This window comes from Melopsittacus undulatus, chromosome 4 (genome assembly GCF_012275295.1).
Source record: "Melopsittacus undulatus isolate bMelUnd1 chromosome 4, bMelUnd1.mat.Z, whole genome shotgun sequence".
Lineage (NCBI taxonomy): Eukaryota > Metazoa > Chordata > Aves > Psittaciformes > Psittaculidae > Melopsittacus > Melopsittacus undulatus.
Genome location: NC_047530.1, coordinates 30,413,216 through 30,432,530, shown reverse-complemented (window position 1 = coordinate 30,432,530; position 19,315 = coordinate 30,413,216). Strand labels below are relative to the sequence as shown.

General features: G+C 37.7%; 1 protein-coding gene across 1 annotated transcript in view; it reads left to right on the top strand.

Moving 5' to 3' along the window:
* Window positions 1-1,339: 1,339 nt before the first annotated feature.
* The window catches only part of TTC8 (tetratricopeptide repeat domain 8), a 41,934-nt gene continuing 23,958 nt past the window's right edge, over window positions 1,340-19,315 (top strand). Inside the window, exons 1-6 of the mRNA XM_034062420.1 lie at window positions 1,340-1,664; window positions 9,312-9,341; window positions 12,158-12,278; window positions 16,609-16,672; window positions 16,828-16,978; window positions 17,891-17,980. Of these exons, the coding sequence (XP_033918311.1) occupies window positions 1,551-1,664; window positions 9,312-9,341; window positions 12,158-12,278; window positions 16,609-16,672; window positions 16,828-16,978; window positions 17,891-17,980 (570 nt within the window). The 5' untranslated portion in view covers window positions 1,340-1,550. The remainder of the gene's footprint in view (window positions 1,665-9,311; window positions 9,342-12,157; window positions 12,279-16,608; window positions 16,673-16,827; window positions 16,979-17,890; window positions 17,981-19,315) is intronic.

Genomic DNA, 19,315 nt, shown 5'->3' with positions numbered 1-19,315 from the left:
TCACAGCTTCTTGCTAGCAAACTGGCTCTAGTGTGAACTCCTCTCTGAATGGGTCCACAGGTCCTGCCAGGAGTCTGCTCCAATGTGGGCTTTCCACACCGTCAGAGCATCCTTCGGGTGCCTCCCCCTGCTCTGTTATGGGGTCCTCTCCAGGCTGCACGTGGATATCTGCTCCACCATGGACCTCCATGGGCTGCAGGGGATAGCCTGCCTCACCATGGGCTGCACAGGAATCTCTGCTCCAGTGGCTGGAGTTCCTCCTGCCCCTCCTTCTACACTGACCTTGGTGCCTTCAGAGCTGTTTCTCTGATATTCTCACACCCCTCTCTGGCTGCTGCTGGTCTTGCACAGGTTTTTTCCACCTTCTTAAACATGTTATCCCAAAGGTGCTACCATCATCACTGATGGGCTCAGCCTTGGGCAGCTGCGAGTCTGACTTGAAGCCAGTTGGCATTGGCTGTACTGGGCATAGGAAAGCTTTTAGCAGCTTCTCACAGAAGCTGCTCCCGTGCCTGCCCCTCCTTCCTTTGCCATGTGAACCTAGTATACCTGTGCACTCTCCATGAGACCAAACCCCAGCTGCTTATAGTTTCTAGTTCAGTTCAGGCCACTTACTCCCATATTAGAATAAGCTGTAGTCTTGGGATTGGCATTTCTGTTTCTCCATCTTTCCACCTGACATTGATCTTGCTAACCTGCACATCATGTCATGGATCTTGGAGAAAAGCTAATATTTAGGTAAGACAGTGATCTGTTAAAATGCCTATGACATTATTTTAGTTATCATATTCGTGTTCATTGATCAGAAATTTTCACATCAAAAACTTACTTATTTGTAAGTAATTTTTATTTTACTTAGACAAAACTCACTTTGTCTAAGCATTCTTAGATATTCCTCCCCCCACTTTTACTTGGGCTTATGGTTGCAATCAGCATCTTACCATACAGAGAAAGTAAGAATAGATGTATTACAGCTTTTTTCATCAAGTATCTGTCTTACTGCCCCTCCGCAAGAACTAATGAGCTAAAGGAACTAGTGGAATCTGCAAGACTCAAAACAGTGCTGTTCACAGAAACCTGTACTTTTCTCAACCAGGACACCCAGTACTCTAAAGAGCATTTTACCCAAGTAAGAATTAAAGGACTGTATTCTTCTTGTTTAGGCATATATTCCAGTTAGAAATGGCTCTTGATGGTAGGGCAGGAAATAATAGGACACTGCTAAAAATAGTGGGGTTATCTGTTATCTTCCGTTCTCATTACTAGAGAGCACACTCTGCTTCTGGTCATCCTGGAGAGGCTCCCGCAGGGCGGGGCTGGGTCGGGGTTGCCGTGCCCTGCCCAAGGTGCGCATAGCGGCCTGGGACCTCCCGGAGCTGCCGCCCTCCCCGTTCGAGCCTTCGCGTCTCGCCGGTAGGCCCCGCCTCGGCCTGCCCGGGCCCGTCGTTTCCGCGGCTGCAGCTCGGGCGGCCGCGCTCCTCCCCAGGGCCCGCTCGGCAGGCAGCCGGCCGGGAACCCACCAGAACCGCTGTGGCTGGCCCGCCGGCGGGATGGGGCTGGAGCCGGAGCCGTTGTTCCAGGCCTGGAGCTACTTCAGGCGGAGGAAGTTCCGGCAGTGCTCGGATCTCTGCACGCAGCTGCTGGAGGGGCCGCCTGGCGAGCAGGTAGTGGGGGGCGGGCTGGGAGGCCGTAGGGAAGGGAGGCGGCGGTGTCGGTCGGCAGCGGGCCGTGGCCCCTCTTCTCAGCGTCCCGACAGAGCGAGCATCCCGGCTTTCCTTCTCTACCTGTTGCAGCCGCCAAGAGGCCTGGTGTGACCCGCATTTAGCGGGCAGGGCCGGGCCGCGCCATGCCTGGCGAGGAGCAGGAGAGGAAAAAAAGAAAGGCCCTGCAGCGCCTTCTCACCGAGCCCCATACGGCTGCCCTGTAGCCAGCGGCGGCCGGGGTAGGGATGCCGGGTCCTCCTTATACGCTCCCTGGTAGTACCTCCCTCCCCAGCCACTAAGAGGAGGGGAGTAGTGCAACAGGCGCCTTGTGCTGCTGGGAATGAAGCGGTGGCAATAGTGGGGTACCAGGACACCCCACAGGAAGAATTTTAAGTCACTCAAGGTTTTGCAGAGTCAAAGTAAGAAACGTCAAGACAAATCAGATATGTTTGAGGATGTTACTGTTGATATTACAAAGATGTTCAGATATCACAGTTACTGTATGGACTAAGCCTCATAAGGTTAAGAGACACTCATTTTAGCTCAGTTTATGTAGGAACATTACCAAGGGCCAAAAGACGTTTCCATGCCTCTCTCTTTGCACTTTCTCCAACTGCAGTCTCTGGAAATGTTGGGCATGTATTGTTCAATACTTACATATTTTCTCACCTTTCTGCAAGAACGAACGTTTGAGAGTGCTGTTTGTGGTTAATATTTGTATGTATGTAATGTGTAGCATCCTATAGCTACATATTTTGTTTTCATCACAAAGGAAAACTCTTAAGCTGCATAGTCACACAATTGTTTAAATATAAGCTCAGTAATTGTATAAACTGGTTTAGGGTAGATATTTAAAACATGATTTTATTGATTTTTTTTTTAAGCGTGGTATATACTGTAAGGCACCAACAAGGAGCAACCAGCAGAAAAAATTTTGGCAGAGAAGACATTCTAAAAAAACTGGCCCTGAGCACTAGATGTGATTGAATATTAGTTCCGTGAAAGTCCTGTATCATTTATGTGTATTGACATTATTGGGTCTTGATATGTGTGATCTTTGCATATAGAAGTATGGCCCTTGGTTCATGGTTTCTTTCTTCCAAACATTGATCACACATAGTGCAAACATTTAAGTGTATAATTTTAGTTGTTTTCTTAGATTAAACCATACATTCTCCTTAGAGAAGCAGGACATTACATACCAGCAATATAGGAGTTTTTCCAAATACTGTATAAAGTTAGGATGAGCAGTTCATCACTTAATTTAGTCTTCGAAATGATTACACCAGCCTGTAAGCTTTATTTTCTCCAAGTATGAAAGAGTAAAAACATTTAAGATAGTTATGTTTTGAGAAACAGTGGGGGGTGGGGATATGAATGGTGTCTATAGGGCACCAAATCACAAGCTCTTAGAAGAGGCCCTGTATGAAATTTCTGAATTTTTAGGTCAAGCTTCGTCAGTGTTCTGAATGACTCCCATGTTGTGGTTGCCTTCAAAGGACTGGACTTTGTAACTTCAGTGTGTTCATTTCAGAACTATATTCCTGTTCACAGTTTTATGTGAAAAAGATATTCTTCAGCAGCAGCATATTTCAAACTTACCTGAAAGTGTAGTTGGAGGAGAAATGTCTTTGCTTTCTGTAGAAGCAAACTTGAAATATGGTTAGTTGTGCTCTTGCACCGTATAATGTTCTTGATGGATCCTTATTAAGAGCTCCTTTTAAGCAGGAATTAATTTAGTCACAGAAATTTAGTGACTTCCAAAATATTTTAAAATATATTGACTTTATCTTGGAAAATTTCAGTTTTCCTCTTTCACATTTTAAAAGTGCATGTTTCAGTCTTCCTGTAAGAGGATATTTCATAGATAAGTGCTCGAGTAAAGCACAACTGCAAGTTGTATGCACAGCAAGGGGATTTTATTCTATATAAAGTATTTAATATAAGTAGAGAAACAGGTTAGAGCTTTTTAAAAGATAAACAGAGAGGTGATTATCAAGTGGCAATTCAGCATGTTTCTTCAGAAGGATCATGAAGTATACTGTACTTCATGCTTTAATGCCTACACAGCTTTTTTTCCATCATTCCTGTTAGTTCAAAGAGCACAGATTCTAACAGAAAATGTAGTGTTTTTTATGCCACCTGTTTATTTTGGTGCAGCAGGTTGGAGAAACTAGAATATCAGTTAAATAACTTCCAAGAGTGCACCTTGAACCAAACTCAAATCAACTCAACATGCAATATCTTACACTTTGAAATATCTTCAAGTAAAACATTTTCTAATTATCTATTTAAAACATAGCTTTAACGTTCATGACAGATTTAGCACGGAATGGCATTTCTCTTCTTCATCCAACTGTGCTCATGGTATTTTATATTTTACACTTTTCATTGTAATCAACACAAAATCTTAATATTTACTGGTTATCAGTCCATGGAAGCCTGTATTTTATTATTCTATTTCTCATTTGTAAAGGCTTGCAAGTCTTTTACCTACTTATGTTGTTACGCTGTCAGCTTATTGCTTTCTACGCTTGCTGCTTTCAGGCCCCAGTCTATCACTTTTGCCCAGATGGGCTTCAGGCACAGAGTAAAGGAAATAGCAGTGTGCTCCTAGAATGTTTCATGTGTAGTTGAAACCTTACAAAGCATTTTGAAAACTGGAAGGCTGAACACTAAGGTAATTAGAACTCAAATAAGTGACAAAGATGATTTAATTCTCCAGGCCTGCATAGCCTAATACTATTTTACATTATTCTGTATTTATTCTAATGGTAGCTTATCAATTAAGTTGCTGTAGTTGCAAGTTCTAGAATAGTGAGCTAAGATTACTTTTTTTTTTAAGTTAATTAAGAATCCGAGATCATTCTTGGGCAGATTGATGTTGATTGCTGAAGTCTGTGATACTTCTGAAGATGGCATGTTAATGAAATCAGTACCTAAATTTTTGATCAAACTTTATTTCTTTCTTTAGCTACCTCTAGAAAACAGTGCTGTCTTCCATCTGTGTGAATTATATTAGTAGTGCTTTGGTATAAGCTGGAGAAATATCTAAAATTAAGTATTAATCATTTTTGGTGCTTAACCCAATACATGTGGGGTTTTATGCTTAAAAACCATATAGCAATTCTAAAACATTTTATGGTCAAACCCTTTATTGGAGCACTTCTGCAAATCAGACTCAAGTTATGTCATGGTAGGCACCAGGAAAGCAAACAGACAAATACAACACTCATGGCAAGTTTGGACTTAGTGAGCTGCTGTGCAGCACGAGGGAATACTGCTGTAATCACTGTGCCATCTGTTCCCATCCTCTTGTCCTATATTCTGCTAAGCATGTGCCTCCCAACCTCTGCAACCACGGAAAGAAGGATCGTGTAAGAACAGTAGCCGTGTTCCCAGTTTTGAAAAGCATGCATTAGGATATGATAGAAACCAAGCTACAGGAAATGGTGTCCTTCAAAGAGATGGTCAGGAATGGTTAAGCTGTGACAAAGAAGTTTTTCATGTTCAGGCAACTAACTTTCTCCCTTCTATGACAGGCAGTGTAACAAGTAGTGAGTAAAGGAAAAGAGTAACTGCATAATCAGACTTTGCTTGTTTGAAAGCCTGTCCATTTTTCCCAGCTGTCAGCTGATTTGATAAATGGTAAAACTGCTCCTGTTCCATTGCATCCTCAGTGCCATGTCAAAACTATGGCAGCTGAAATCAGCTTTCTGCAGTACCCTTAGAAATAGGCTTTTTTGCCAGTCACACTTATAAATGTAATACATTTTCTTGACTTGTACATCTTGATATGTCTCTTAATTTACTACTCATGTACTTACAGCTTAGTATTCAGAATATTTTTCATCGCATGTGTAATGATTTTAAATAAGTTCTCCTTTAAGAACATCATAAAATGATCTGATAGTCTCAAAAATAAGTTTAGTAATGATACAGTCAGTGGTTAGAAGCTTTCTTAATTGGTGTAGAACTCTCTTTGAACTCTTGTCACCAGATGCGGTAAGCCGTAGGAGGTTTTTAAGGTATGGTGTTGACCTTTTACTCAACTAGGCATGAATCAAGAATATTCTCATCTAGTAGTATCAAATGCTATGTCATTATAAACTTGAATTCTTAAAGAACAGAACAATGGAATGAAAACATTTTAAAATAAGTTGTTTTCCTGCTGCTACTGAGTTAGATTTTATGGAAGACTTGAATGTTTTTTCCCATAAAATGTTCTGTATATTTCTTTGTGTAAGAATTGGGAATATGGATTTTATTGAGGGCATTTACTTTTATGCTGACAATCTTAGGATGGATAAAAGGTGTATTTTCTGTGACCAGCTTTTGGGCATACAAACACATAAAGCCCTGATGTTCTGTTTAATTATTTTCTGTTGTAAGCAGACAGGCGTTGTCTTCTATGTAGTATAGGCGTTGTCTTCTATGTAATAGCATGACCTAGAGGAAACACAATCCAGGGCTGTCGCTGTTGATCATCCTGATTAGTTACCTAATCTGATTATTCTTCTTTGTGTTCCATATGTCAGATTCAAGGCAATAACCATCACCAGTGTCTGAGGCCTGCTGTAGTTTAACAATTAAAAAAAAAAAATAAAATGCCTAATGTAATTAATAGACATAGAGTGGATGTCCTGCCTTCAACTTGATTAATGGTCTGCAGTCAGGAATTGCTTTTGTTCATTGGTCCTTTCTTCTCCTATGGTGAGCTTTCAGCTATTGTTACGTGCATACTGTTTTTTCTAAGGTCATAATGAAGTTACCACGAATGTGTTTATGTACATGGAACTTGATCTGAAAAAAAATCTTTAAGTGAAATCAGTTATCGGTCCAAGAGATTATAATTATTAAGGTTTTGCATAAAAATTAGTGATACTTATAATGAAGTTGTTGTTCCTGGGTAATGTTTTTTCTGTGTTTCTGCTGTTAATTATTTGAAGAGCATTTTTAGAATATACTGATTTTAATATTCTGCATGTATGAAATCATACTGACCTGAAACTAATTGTAGAATGAAGCTTTATTTGAATATAAGATGTGTAATCTTGTTTCATTCCCTCTTCTAGGCTATAAGCATCAGAAGACTTTAATTTTCTAAATGCTTTTGGTCTTCAAATAAACTGACTTTACACATTAACTTTAATTTTAAAATGCCATTGGTGGATTTAGAGATCTGTGTTAAAACCTTCATTTATTGCTTTTACAATCTTATTAATTTCAAAAGAGCTTTATATGTGTAAATGAAGAATAAATTTGACCTTTTGTTTTGAGACACAGGCTTACAGGGCACCACTGTTTGTTAATCCTCTCAAAGAAATCTTTATTTGGAACCTAGTTCCAGTGGATTACTTGCATGAATAGAAACTGCTGGATCCACCCATGTTAAGATATATTTTAATGTTATTTTTTGTTGTTCCAGACTTGTGTTTAATGGGGAGGTTCTCACTTGCTTGGGGGTTTATGCGATTTCTGGTCAAAAACTACAACAATAATAAGTATTACTGGTCAACTCTTTTTTCAAAGTGATGAGGGAAGTAATTTCTGTATTTTTTAGCAATATGAATGCTGCTAGATAAGTAAACTTATTTTCCTTTTTAATTTTTTTTGCACTAATGAGCAGTGCCTAAGTGCAATACACATCTGAAACATCAAGGCACTGTAATATTCCTAACCTTGTCCTCATTAGTTACTGTTACACATACATTATGGAAGATCACCTACTGCTGTTTTCCTGTATGTTTTCTACTACACTGTATGTGCAGTAACACTCAGACATGACAGAGTGAATAAAATGCAAGCTGAAATATCTCCATGTCCTTTATTACTTAGAAAGCTAGAGAAGGTTATTTTTTAGAAGAGCAATACTATAAATAAAACAACATGTTACAAGAACCTGAAGTTCATTTAATCATACATCTAAAATATAAAGGCAGTTTCAGTGTCTTAATCAAGTCCACGTACATCACAGAGAGCTGAGGTTAATCCCTCAATTAATGTTTAGTTCTGTAAAATGCTAAATTTATAAGCTGTGTAATGCATTCTATCACTGGTGAACAAGTTTGAGATTCCAAATAGAATCCTTAAAAGACCAACTAAATTCCAGCACACTGCAGAAGGAAGATGCAAGGGCATCATCAGTCTTCCAGGTCCCTGCAGTCATGGAGTTTACTCAGTAAAAGTGTTCAAAGTGAAAAAAGTACACCGTATCTCATACTACAAAGGAAAAGCGCAAGCTTGACCTTGCCATTTTCCTAGTGAAACGTGAGCCGGCAGTGTGCCCTGGCTGCAAAGGAAGCTAACAGCAAGCTGAGCAGTGCTTCAGCTTGGAGAAGACATTGGTGTGTTATAGTAGCGGCCTTCTAATGCATACAAGGAGATTATCAAGAAGATGGAGCTAAGCCCTTCACAGTGGTGCATGCAGTGAAAGATACCAAATATAAACTGAAGTAAAGGAGGCTTTGGCTTGATACGAGGTAAAACATTTCTCTGTAAGGCAGTGGAGCAGGTTGCACAGGGGCATTGTGTGGTCGCCATCCTTGGAAATTTTCAGTACCCAACTGGGCAAAGCTCTGAGCAACCTCAGCTGACCTCATAGCTGACCTTGATTTGAGCAGGGCTTTGGACTAGAGGCTTCCTAAAGTCCCTTTCTAGTCTGTGTTACCCTATGGTTCTATGTTCAGTCTAGTATAGCTGACTTAACTGTAGATTTACAGAAGGACAGATGTGTAGGAGATTTTCCACTGTCTCTAGGAGCAAAAATGAGCTGACTGTATGAAAGACTAATAGTAATTTAAAGAAAGTAATATCCATCTCCCACCTTCTTTGTCATCCTCAAGCTAAGTAATATGTTAGAGATTAGAAATCCCTCACTAGTGCCCAGAACTGAGCAGCAGAAGCTGTGAAGGATGGTTTAAATGTTATATAAACATGAATATTAGACAATAAATTATGATAAATCGACAATTCCTGTTATTATTCACTAACTTTTACCCCAAATTTTTGAACAGATGGGAATTCCTGCTTTTTGGCTTGTAGTAAACTTCATCTTTTGTTTATTGGAAATATGCAATAAACTATTTGTTTGATATTTATTTCACTTAACAGTATTACTGTCCAGAATACAGTAAATACATTATTTCTATCGTAGAGGTAAAAGAAAAAAATCAATTTCTGCAGTTCTCTTTATATCAGTGTGATAACCATCAGCTGTTAACAAAACTGCACAAAGATGAATGATACGTAGGAATTCTAAAGCCCATGGTGTAATAGTGTGGTTAACATTTGAGAGATTTGCTTCCATCTTCCAAGTTTTTTGTTTTGACTTTCTTTTTTATGTATCGTTTTTCAGTTTAATAATTCTGTAATGTTCTGCAAGATTTGGCCAACATGATCCAGCAGAAGCAAAAGAGAGCTGAAAAATGTACTTACCACAAATCTGCTTTTATTGTGTGAAACACTGATTAACTCAATAATGTGTGTAAGTCGAGAGAGAAAATCTTTGTTCAAAGTGAGGTGGTCACAGAGCATAATTCCATGTTTTGTCATTGTTTTTATTGTTTGACATTTCAATTCCTCAGTTCCTATTTAATCTCTTTTCAGGAGCCTGATTCTGAATACTCCGTGTTTCAGGTAAAATTCTTTTCATAAATACAATTATTAGATACCATCACAGGGAAGAAGTTCTGATACACTGTGAATAATACTTGTTTTGTTGTTAAATCCTTAATGGCATAAATTTGTTTTTCATCATTTGTAAGTCAGTATATGTGAAAAGGGTATTTTAAATAGGTAGTTTTTATAGTTAATAGAATTTTATTTCTCTCAAATGTTTTCAATTCAACAGTTCAGTAGCTTAGTGCCTTCTAAAAGCTAAATTGAATCTGTTTTGAGCTGAATGACCTTCATCTGCTGATGAAATTAGGGAAAAGACAATGTATATTTCACAGACAGAACAATATTTAAGCTGTTAGGCTTCACTTTCACATTTAATTTAATGCAATGTAATGGTGGGGTGCTACACATGATCTGCCTGCTCCTACAGCTCATTCTCACTGCCTACCTTGTGTAGAATCTGGTAGTATTGAAGCTGCATGATGATGCTTTGTGTAAGTGATGGAAGACTAAGGGTAATTGATTAGCTTTCACTCTGTCCACATTAGCACTAGGTTACTGAGATGGGAAGAATAGTAATGTGCAGGTGGCATCTTTTGGCTCCAGCGTACAGTCAGAAGAGATGAAATGCAACATGAAATTGCATCTTTAAATACAGCTCAGTAACATATTTTACAAGTTTCCAATTAAATTCCAATGAAGTCATGCAAGTTGTTTGCATACAAAATGGCTTCAGTGAAGTACTGACAGATATCTTCTTAGCTTTAAGGATTATGATTCACAAGGTTGTTGTGGGGTTTTCACTGTGTACATAATAAAATGTATGGTAATTAAAAGGATTATTGGAGAATGAAACCTCTTACAAATGTCAGTTATTATTTTTAGAAAATATATTTTAAGTATTTTAGATTTGATCTATTTTTTAAATTTGGTTTCTGGAGTTTGAGGAGCAAGAGGAAGATATAAGATTCAGTTAAAAAACAATTATCTGGAGCTAAGTGAAAAACATTGTCACTTTTCTTTCTGGAGTTTAGACTTCTTAAGAAATAGTGTATTACATTTTTGTACTTACAGTAGTTAAGATACTCTTTCCCTCTTTAATCACTATCAGTTATTGTTAGTTCTGTTCTGATTATGAGTTAAGGAAGGTAAATCTATTATTATGCTGTGTATATGTGGATTGTCTGAAATAAGCTGTCCCTTTCTTGTTCCTACTGTTTGAGTGCCCATTTCATAAAACTGCAGGTTGTCTTAATAAATGCCAGACATGTTGCTTGTCACAAAACAAAATTATTGATCCTGCAAAGAGAGAGCAGATAATATAAATGGAATCTGCATCAACACCGAGTCTCTCAAAGTAAAGGTCACCTTTCTGTAGTTTAAGTAGCAAACTGGCCATTTTTCTCTATTTCTGTTCGATCAGAAGTCCTGTAACAAGCACTGCTGCAGGTGATACTGTAATCTACAGGCTGATATTTAATTAGGGAATAATATGCAATATTTGAATTTTTGTTGGCTGTGAAGCCTCAGACTAAGATCTTAAGACTAGAAGAGCCACCTAAGGAATCTATTTTTTATAACAGATACTTGTCCAATAATGTCAGTAATATTGCTTCTCAAAACACATTATCTCATGTTTGTGTTTGGAAAAATCACAGTAACATACTTATGTTTTATATTAAGAACTGGGCCCAGTTTTAGCAGTTAGTGTAAAGAAGTTATTGCTTTCAATTCCCAGGAAGTGATCATTACTATAGGCAGCTTTTCTTACCTCTCTTTTAAAGAACAAATGTTTACATGCGTTTGACCTTTTGTTCTATTAAGGTAGCATCAGTCTGATTCTTTTTTTAAATGTCTACTTAGAAAATATTAACCATGGCTTTTCACCAGACTGCTGTACTCCGTGTCAGAAAGGAAACAAATGTAATTGTGTTGGCAATTTGGAAAATTTTTGATGATCTGTTCAAAATCAGAAGGAAGATCAGGGATTAGTCTTACGTCTCCTTTTATTATACCTTCTCCATAAGTACATTATAGGCATATTAAATTATCAAAGTGATTGGATCTGCACTTATTTTGCTGGTATGGCTGCCACTGGTTTTTCTTTTCTGCATTGATTTGGTTTCTCTGCAGTCTACACAAAGCTTGTCACATAGGCTAGAATTATGCTTGCCTTTCCAAACTGCTTGTATAATCCTCCAAGACATTTAATGTAGCAATTTGTCAGTTCAGTTCACTAACAAGTACTCCAATAACCTCACAATTGCAGATGCTTAATTTATACATTTACACATTTTTTTATACTTGATGCTTTGAACAAAGGCATTCTAGATTATCTTTCTAAAGACTGTCACTCGTGGATAGTAATGTACTACTGCTGATTAAAAGATTTACTTTCTTTCTCTACAGATGTCTAGAAAGGGCATTATTTTGCATTACAGTTATTTACCTACCTCCCTCTCCCATCCCAATTTAAATAATGTGTCTGTCAACAGTGGTATTTGAGTGGCACTGGTATCTGAGGATTTCTTCAAAAGCACAAGTTCTCACAGGGTTGCACTGACTTAAATTAGTCATAACTTTTCATGAGGAATGGAATTCTGCCCTCCAAATTCAATGACTATAGCTTTTCCCTCAAAAGAGTTGTCTAAAGTCTTGATCCCAATTCCACTGCATCAGGCAACTGCAGGGTACACACAACTGTTTAAGTCAATACCTTATTCAAGCCTGTTAAAACTTTGAAGGCAATAATAATAAAGAAGTGGCAAAACTGCTGATTAGATTATTTACTTTATGTCCTGAAAATATCTTACTTTTGTTTTATCCTTATTCAGGCTGCCTGGAGCCTGAAAACACGAGCTTTGACAGAAATGGTGTACGTGGATGAAATTGATATGGATCAAGAAGAAATCGCAGAGATGGTGCTAGATGAAAATGCCATTGCTCAAGTTGCACGTAAGAACGACTTTCACTTATACATATTAAAGCAAGAAGATATCTTTTGCTCAGGATTGGATTCTAGCACAAGATAGTACATATTGAGGTGACTTGATACTGCTTTTAGCTATTGCTCCAAGAAGAGTTTTCTCTTCTTTAGATTGTTTCATGGTTACATGGCACTGTTGAGATACACCACATGATATTGATGTAGTGCTTAGTCTTGTCAGACAGGGCTTCAGACAAATAGTGTTTTGTCAGCTTTTCCTCTACATGTCTGTACTGACTAGCTGTTTTCTATCAGTGCATTGTTTCTTTTACTTCTTTCTGGCTTCTTTAGGCACTGTGGGGATCTAGAGAAAAATATATGCTCTTGATATAGTGTGAATCTCATCCATATGCTTGTACTGTAGGCAACAGTCTGGGCAAATCTGACATCACCTTTTGTATCATTTCCCACAAACATTTTTATTTTCTCTCTCCTGCCTTTCTCTACTTTTTCATCTCTTCCTTCCCAGAGCAGTTCTTCAGCCCTGTCAGTGCTTCTTGCACGCAGCTGTTTTCAGCTTGCAAGCAGCTGTTTTCAGTCTTCTACTACTTTTTGGCCTTATTTCTGGTTTTCTCTATTTCTTCAGTCCAGTCCACATGAGAATTTTTAGGCATCTTATTAGATGTGGCTCTTAGCTGTCTACTGTGTCAAAGAATTCAAGGGAAGAGCTGTATGTAGTCCAGAACTAATGCTTGAATCATTAAAAGCTTTTCTCATCTGGATAGAAGCAGGCAATTGCATATCTGTCTGATGACATTTTAAAAAATGTTCATTATATGCTTGGTCACATAATACAGCCAAGCAGTATTCAAGTTGTGTTTATACTTTATAATAATCTAATTACATGTGTCTGTCTTAAAGCAGCATAATAATAAAATTTAGACTTCTATTTGATTTTATGTCCTCTGTGGTAGTGACCATCTGCCAAGAAAAGTCATTTGATGAATTTTATTGAGAAATAAGGCATTGTGGAAAAATACATGCATGCTATATTTAAATAGATAAAAAGGTGACTTTCTAGATAGTATGTCACAGATTTCGAAGCCAAGGAAAATCACTATGATAGTGTGGCCTGAGCTCCTGAATCAGTGAGATAAGACTTTGCTATTTGTGCTTCAAATCCACTAGATGTGCCTGAACTAGTATGTAGATTTCAGAAAGCATAAGAACTTTCCAGAGAGAGAGAGAACCCTCTGCAGTCTTCATTAAATTGCCAAGTTTCCTAGCTGTTATCAGTGTATGCCATATCTTTAGTGGGTATTATCAACTGTAGCTCCAGTTGTTGCTTCTTTGTGTATAGTTTAAACCTGATACGAGGTCTTTATTTTCAAAGGTGTATTTCCGAAGTAGCTAAAGGTGTCATTAAGTCATCCAGTAATCTTTTCTTTGGTAAAGTAAACAATTTTTTCATTCTGAGGTTTATATTCTTATTTTTTAGTCAAATCTTGAAACTCTCTTAACTCTTTGCAGTTAGTCTCCATTCTTTTTCGGTTTGTCGCTAAACCAGACAATGTTCCACTGACACATAGAAAATATGTTTTTTTTCCACAGTTTGATTTTACTTTCTTTATACACTTGAAATGTTTTTCTGTAACATTTTTATATAAAAGATAAGCACAGATATCACTTGGGAAGGATCAAAGAGAATGGTTTTAGTCTTTGCAGTGATGCCCAGTGACAGGACCAGAGGCAGTAGACACAAACTGAAACACAGGAGGCTCTGGCTGAAAATCAGAAAGCACTGGGTTTTACTGTGAGGGTGACCGGACATTGGCCCAGGTTGCCCAAGGAGGTTGTGGAGTTTCTGTCCTTAGAGATTTTCAGAATCCATCTAGACAGGGTCCAAGGCAGCTGGCTTTAGGTGGCCTGTTTGAGCCTGGCTGGATCAGATGACCTCCAGAGGTCCCTGCCAATATCATAATTCTGTGATCACATCTACTTTTACACATGATCTAATAAGAAAAAGTGGTAGCTGACTGTGAGTTTTTTCTTTTGCTGTTAAAGTGTGTTATCCATATTTGTGCAGGACTCAGTGTCTTTTACTGTGGCAAATATAGGATATCCTCCACCACTATATTTATAGCTTACAAACTTCAAAATGTGTAGTCATACCTCACATGTTACAACTGGTATTGTATGCACTTCACTTACTAAGCAGTTCAAATCCTTTTGCATCAGTTAAATATCCATTTAAATTTTTCATCTGTCCTTATCTTATTTTCCAGATTAAGCTATCTTAATAATGGTTTTGCTCTTGGTCTTGCATTATTAAATAATTACTGAATTGTAAAGTAGAAACAACTACTTTATTGTGGTTCCACTTCATACATATATATAATAAAATCTATTTCCATTAGTTTTTAAATGTTTATAATTTTTCTATGTTAATTTTTATCAGTCTTGTTTATTAATAAGAAAGTCCTACAGCATCATTTTACAGAAAATTCCGAGTATACTACATTTGGACTCTTAATAACATCCAGTTTATGAGCTAATGTTGTAATCTTGTAATCTTGTTAAAGTTGTTACCTTGACAACATATTTTTCGGAAACACAAACTAATTGGCAGCTCATACCAATCACACCTATTTCATTGACAATGAAGTTACAGGAGTCATCTGCACTCATCACTAACTGCTGAAATTACAGTCTTAAATTCTGGTGCCATTAGTGGCCACATGCACATAGGCCTCTTGATGCCTATTCATAGCTCAGTTGGGTTTCTTAAAGGATTGAGTTGTCTGGGGTGAGATCGAGGGAACTAAATCCTGTAAGGATTCTCCCAGTGCACCAAAAGCATGAAACAATCATAGTTATTAAAAACTGTGTTTAGAAAAGGGATTGCAAAGCTCTACCTTTTTTTGTATTATTGTGATAGTTTTAAAAAATAGGCTCTGAAAGTGGAAAACTAGTTCAGCATCTGCTAGCCTGAAAAGATGAAAGCCACTTTCTCCGTTTCTTGGAAGAGTACCATCATTACGTTAGAAGCTCTGCTGGATGGGCTGGCCACCCTTTCTGTTGAGTAAAAAACTGAAGATTCACAGGACTGTAAAGAGCAAGTAAACAACAGAGATCCTAAGTGCAGCCAGCCAGAAGAGAGAGAATCCTGAATTTGGCTGCTTTTTTTTTAACATCACTTACATATTTAGTTGGCATTATGGATTAAAAAAGCTAAAAGGTATTTAGATTGAGTTAGAAGTTAAAAATTTAGATAAGTCTACTGGTTTAAACAGTGGCCTGTCAGTATCACAGAGGTAATCAGAGCTTGAGGGCTGGAGAGGTAAAAAACTGAAGGAGGGCAAACTCAGGCTTTATCTTGGTGAATTAAAGGGAAAAAACCCGTATCTACTTATCAGTTTAACTTCAGTTCTTTGAAACATTTGGAATAAAAGCAGTTCATACATACCTAGAAAGCAAGTAGGTAAGTAACACTGATATGTCAAGAACTGTTTCAACTGAAGTCTCATTTCTTTCTGTACATGGTAACAAGTAGTGAACAAACCCAAAGGTTTAGATGTCATATCCTGCTTTTAACCAAGTTTTTGAAACCATCTCTTAAGACATTCACTCAGGAGGTTAGAAAAACTGGCTATAATCATATGTCAGTAAAGATGATGGAAAATCTACATGCAGGAACTAGTAATGCTTAATGATCCACTGTCAAAACATAAATATGTGAAAAGGGGACCCTTCAGCTGTTCGCCTGTGCTCAAGCCAATTCAATATTTTCATTGATGACCTTTGGATATGGATGTGTTTGAGCTTTACTGTGCCCTAAATTGTGGGTGGGGTCCTATAGAGGTCTAATGATATGAGAGCTCATTCTCCATCTGCCCTGTAGCTGAAGGCTTTGGTTTCTTTACTCAAATCTGGCTGCCATTTTAGTCCCACATAGAAAATATACCATTTCAAATTAGCATGATCTCATTGTTTTGGTAACCTTCCTTACTTCAGTGCTATCTGTTACTCCTAAGATGATCTTGAGAATTGTGGGTTAGCCCCAGTAGGCAGGTAAGCCCCACACAGCCATTAGCTCACTTCTTCCAAGTGGGATGGGGAAGAGAATGGGAAGGGTAGAAGTAAGAAAGTAACATTCACTGTGGCAAGTTTCTCACAATAGTCTGATCATTTATCAGTAGTATTGTGCAATATTTGTTTTTTTGTCTCCTTTGTGTATATTCTTTGTTCTGTGTTTGAACAAAGAGCTTTCCAGTTTTTTGTAAAACAAAATTTTTTTAAAGTCTGCCAGACAAAGGTGATGTGTCTCGATATAAAGTGAGAAATGCTCTTTTTTTATAGGACCAGGAACATCTTTGAAACTCCCTGGAACTAGCCAAGGGGGAGGTCCCAGCCCAGCTGTTAGGTGTGTAATTGTTTATATTTTCTTAAATGTGACCAATTGAAATTGAGCAAATCCTTAATTTAACTTCTGGAAATGAAATGTTTCAGATATAAGTGTTTAAATTCTCTATTGATAAAAACCACACAATATAAGGATAATGTGCTTAACATTTTCAGGCCAGTAACTCAATCAGGAAGACCTATTACAGGATTTGTAAGACCGAGCACACAAAGTGGACGGCCAGGTACTATGGAACAGGCTATAAATACACCTCTCACAGCTCGTCCAATTACTAGTGCTTCTGGGAGATATATTAGGCTAGGAACGGTAAGTTGGTAGACTCTGCTTTCAGAATGATGGCTTTCTTGGTGAGAGTATTGGTACAGTGACATTGTAATTGATTTAATAGCTGCATCTAAACTCAAATTTGAAGGAGGTGAGCATTTTTAATTTTTTTCTGACTTTTCCTAGTATAGTTTGAAACTGTTGCTTGTTTTCTAGTCTTTTTGTATTAAAAATGTGCATAAATTCCCAAAACATCACATAAATTCGAAATTCACAAGTTCTGTGAGACTCACTTTTATTCACTGAAGGCCATGAAAAGATTATGACATGATTTCCCTGTAAGTATGTTGAAACCTGCTCCAAGTTTTTTAGTTTACTACAAAACAATTACTAATCACTCAGTGTCTTGTTACTTCAGAAGGAAAATAAATTATACTAGTTTTATCCTGGCTTATTGGTAAAATCAATAATCGGCAATTGGCATGAATATGTAATACAGATTAACATTACACTAATAGCAAAACGTGCTATATTCTCAGTATTGCAGGTATTAACTGATAGTTGTAAACCTTTCCTGAAGATTTTTTGTTATGTATCTCAACTACCTTCAGTCCATCAACAGTTAGTCTACGCTACATGTTTGGGCATATTATGGAAATAGTAGAGAGAGGGAATAAAAAGGTAGCTCTAGAAGGTAGTTCTTGCAACCGCTTTCAGAGACTCTGTGGGAGTAGGACGAAGTCTTGGCTTTCAGAAAAGTTGAAATTCAGTAAGAAGAATCTGTGTTGCACAATAGAGTACTGCATCTGTAAATGCTTTGTTTGGTTTTTGGGGTTTTTTTCTTTTTGTTTGTTTGTTTCTGATTATTTTTTCCTGGATACTACAAATATTCTGAAAATTTTCCAGAAAAGTGTAGAGGATCTTCCTACTTAAAAAATTCTGTCTCCCCTTCAGGCTTCAATGATAACAAATCCAGATGGCCCTTTCATAAATCTATCTCGGCTGAATTTAGCAAAATATGCTCAAAAACCCAAACTGGCAAAGGTATGTAACTATTTTGGTTAATGTTGTGATATCTTTTCCTTATTTTCTGGCATCATTTTAATGTAATTGTACATAGATATACAATGAACTATGGTGTAGATGTAAAGTTCAGAAAAAGGGTGCATTTACTTATCTTTTAACAGTGGTTACCAGACTTGAAATTGAAAATATGTCTGAAGAAACTATGTTGAAACTGTAACATAGAATCATAGAATAGTTAGGGTTGGAAAGGACCTTAAGATCATCTCGTTCCAACCCCCCTGCCATGGGCAGGGACACCACCCTAAATCAGATCACCCAAGGCTTTGTCCAACCTGGCCTTGAACACCGCCAGAGATGGAGCATTCACAACCTCCCTGGGCAACCCATTCCAGTGCCTCACCACCCTTACAGTAGAGAACTTCTACCTTATATCCAATCTAAACTTCCACAGTTCAAGTTTGAACTGGTTGCCCCCTGTCCTACCACTACAGTCCCTGATGAAGTCCATCCCCAGAATCCTTCAGCTACTGGAAGACTGCTAGGAGGTCTCCATGCAGCCTTCTTTTCTCCAGGCTGAACAGCCCCAACTTTCTCAGCCTATATTCACAGGAACCTATATGTATTCAGTCTGTCTTGAGAAACACAGTGGTGAACACTGCTAGAAGACTAACTGTACCTAATAATCTGCTGGTGGAAATTAGCTCCTCCAGTTCAAATCTTTAGTCAATAATTTTTCATAAGCAATTATCAAATTCTGTTGCTTTTTAAAACGTGATCTAGACTGATGTAGGGTATCACTTTTCAGTGTCATTTTCAAAGGAACTAAATTTTGTGTAATTGCACTGTGTTCTTACATATCTGTACCTTGTGCACTTTAAACTAGGCAGAAGAATAGATCTCAAATATAGGAAGTTCTAGTCTGGCAAGATAGTGAAAGAGTTCCAAACTTTAGCAAAATTTGGGCAGTTATGAGTGAGTTTATCAGTTCTGGAAAAACAGCAGGCCTTTTGTTCAATTACGACCTTGCCAAAGCACACATTACTCTATATCTCTCACAGTCAGTAAAGTAGGGAGAATGTAGGACACCTGGGAAGGATTAAGAAACAGAAGACACATCCATAAGAAACTGAGCTTAGTTCTTCTGATTGCAGACAGCTAGCCTTTAATTGTGTTTGGTAAGTCTGTATACTATTTAAGTAGGTAGGTTAGCTTTCAGATAAAATATTTGTTCCCAGCAACAGCTCTCAGGAATAAGAAGTATATATTTTTAACAATTTTGAGGTTTAATTAGCATTTTTTGAACAATGGGGTAGCTCTATTTTCCTTCAGTTTTATGTGAAAAGAAGGTTAAGC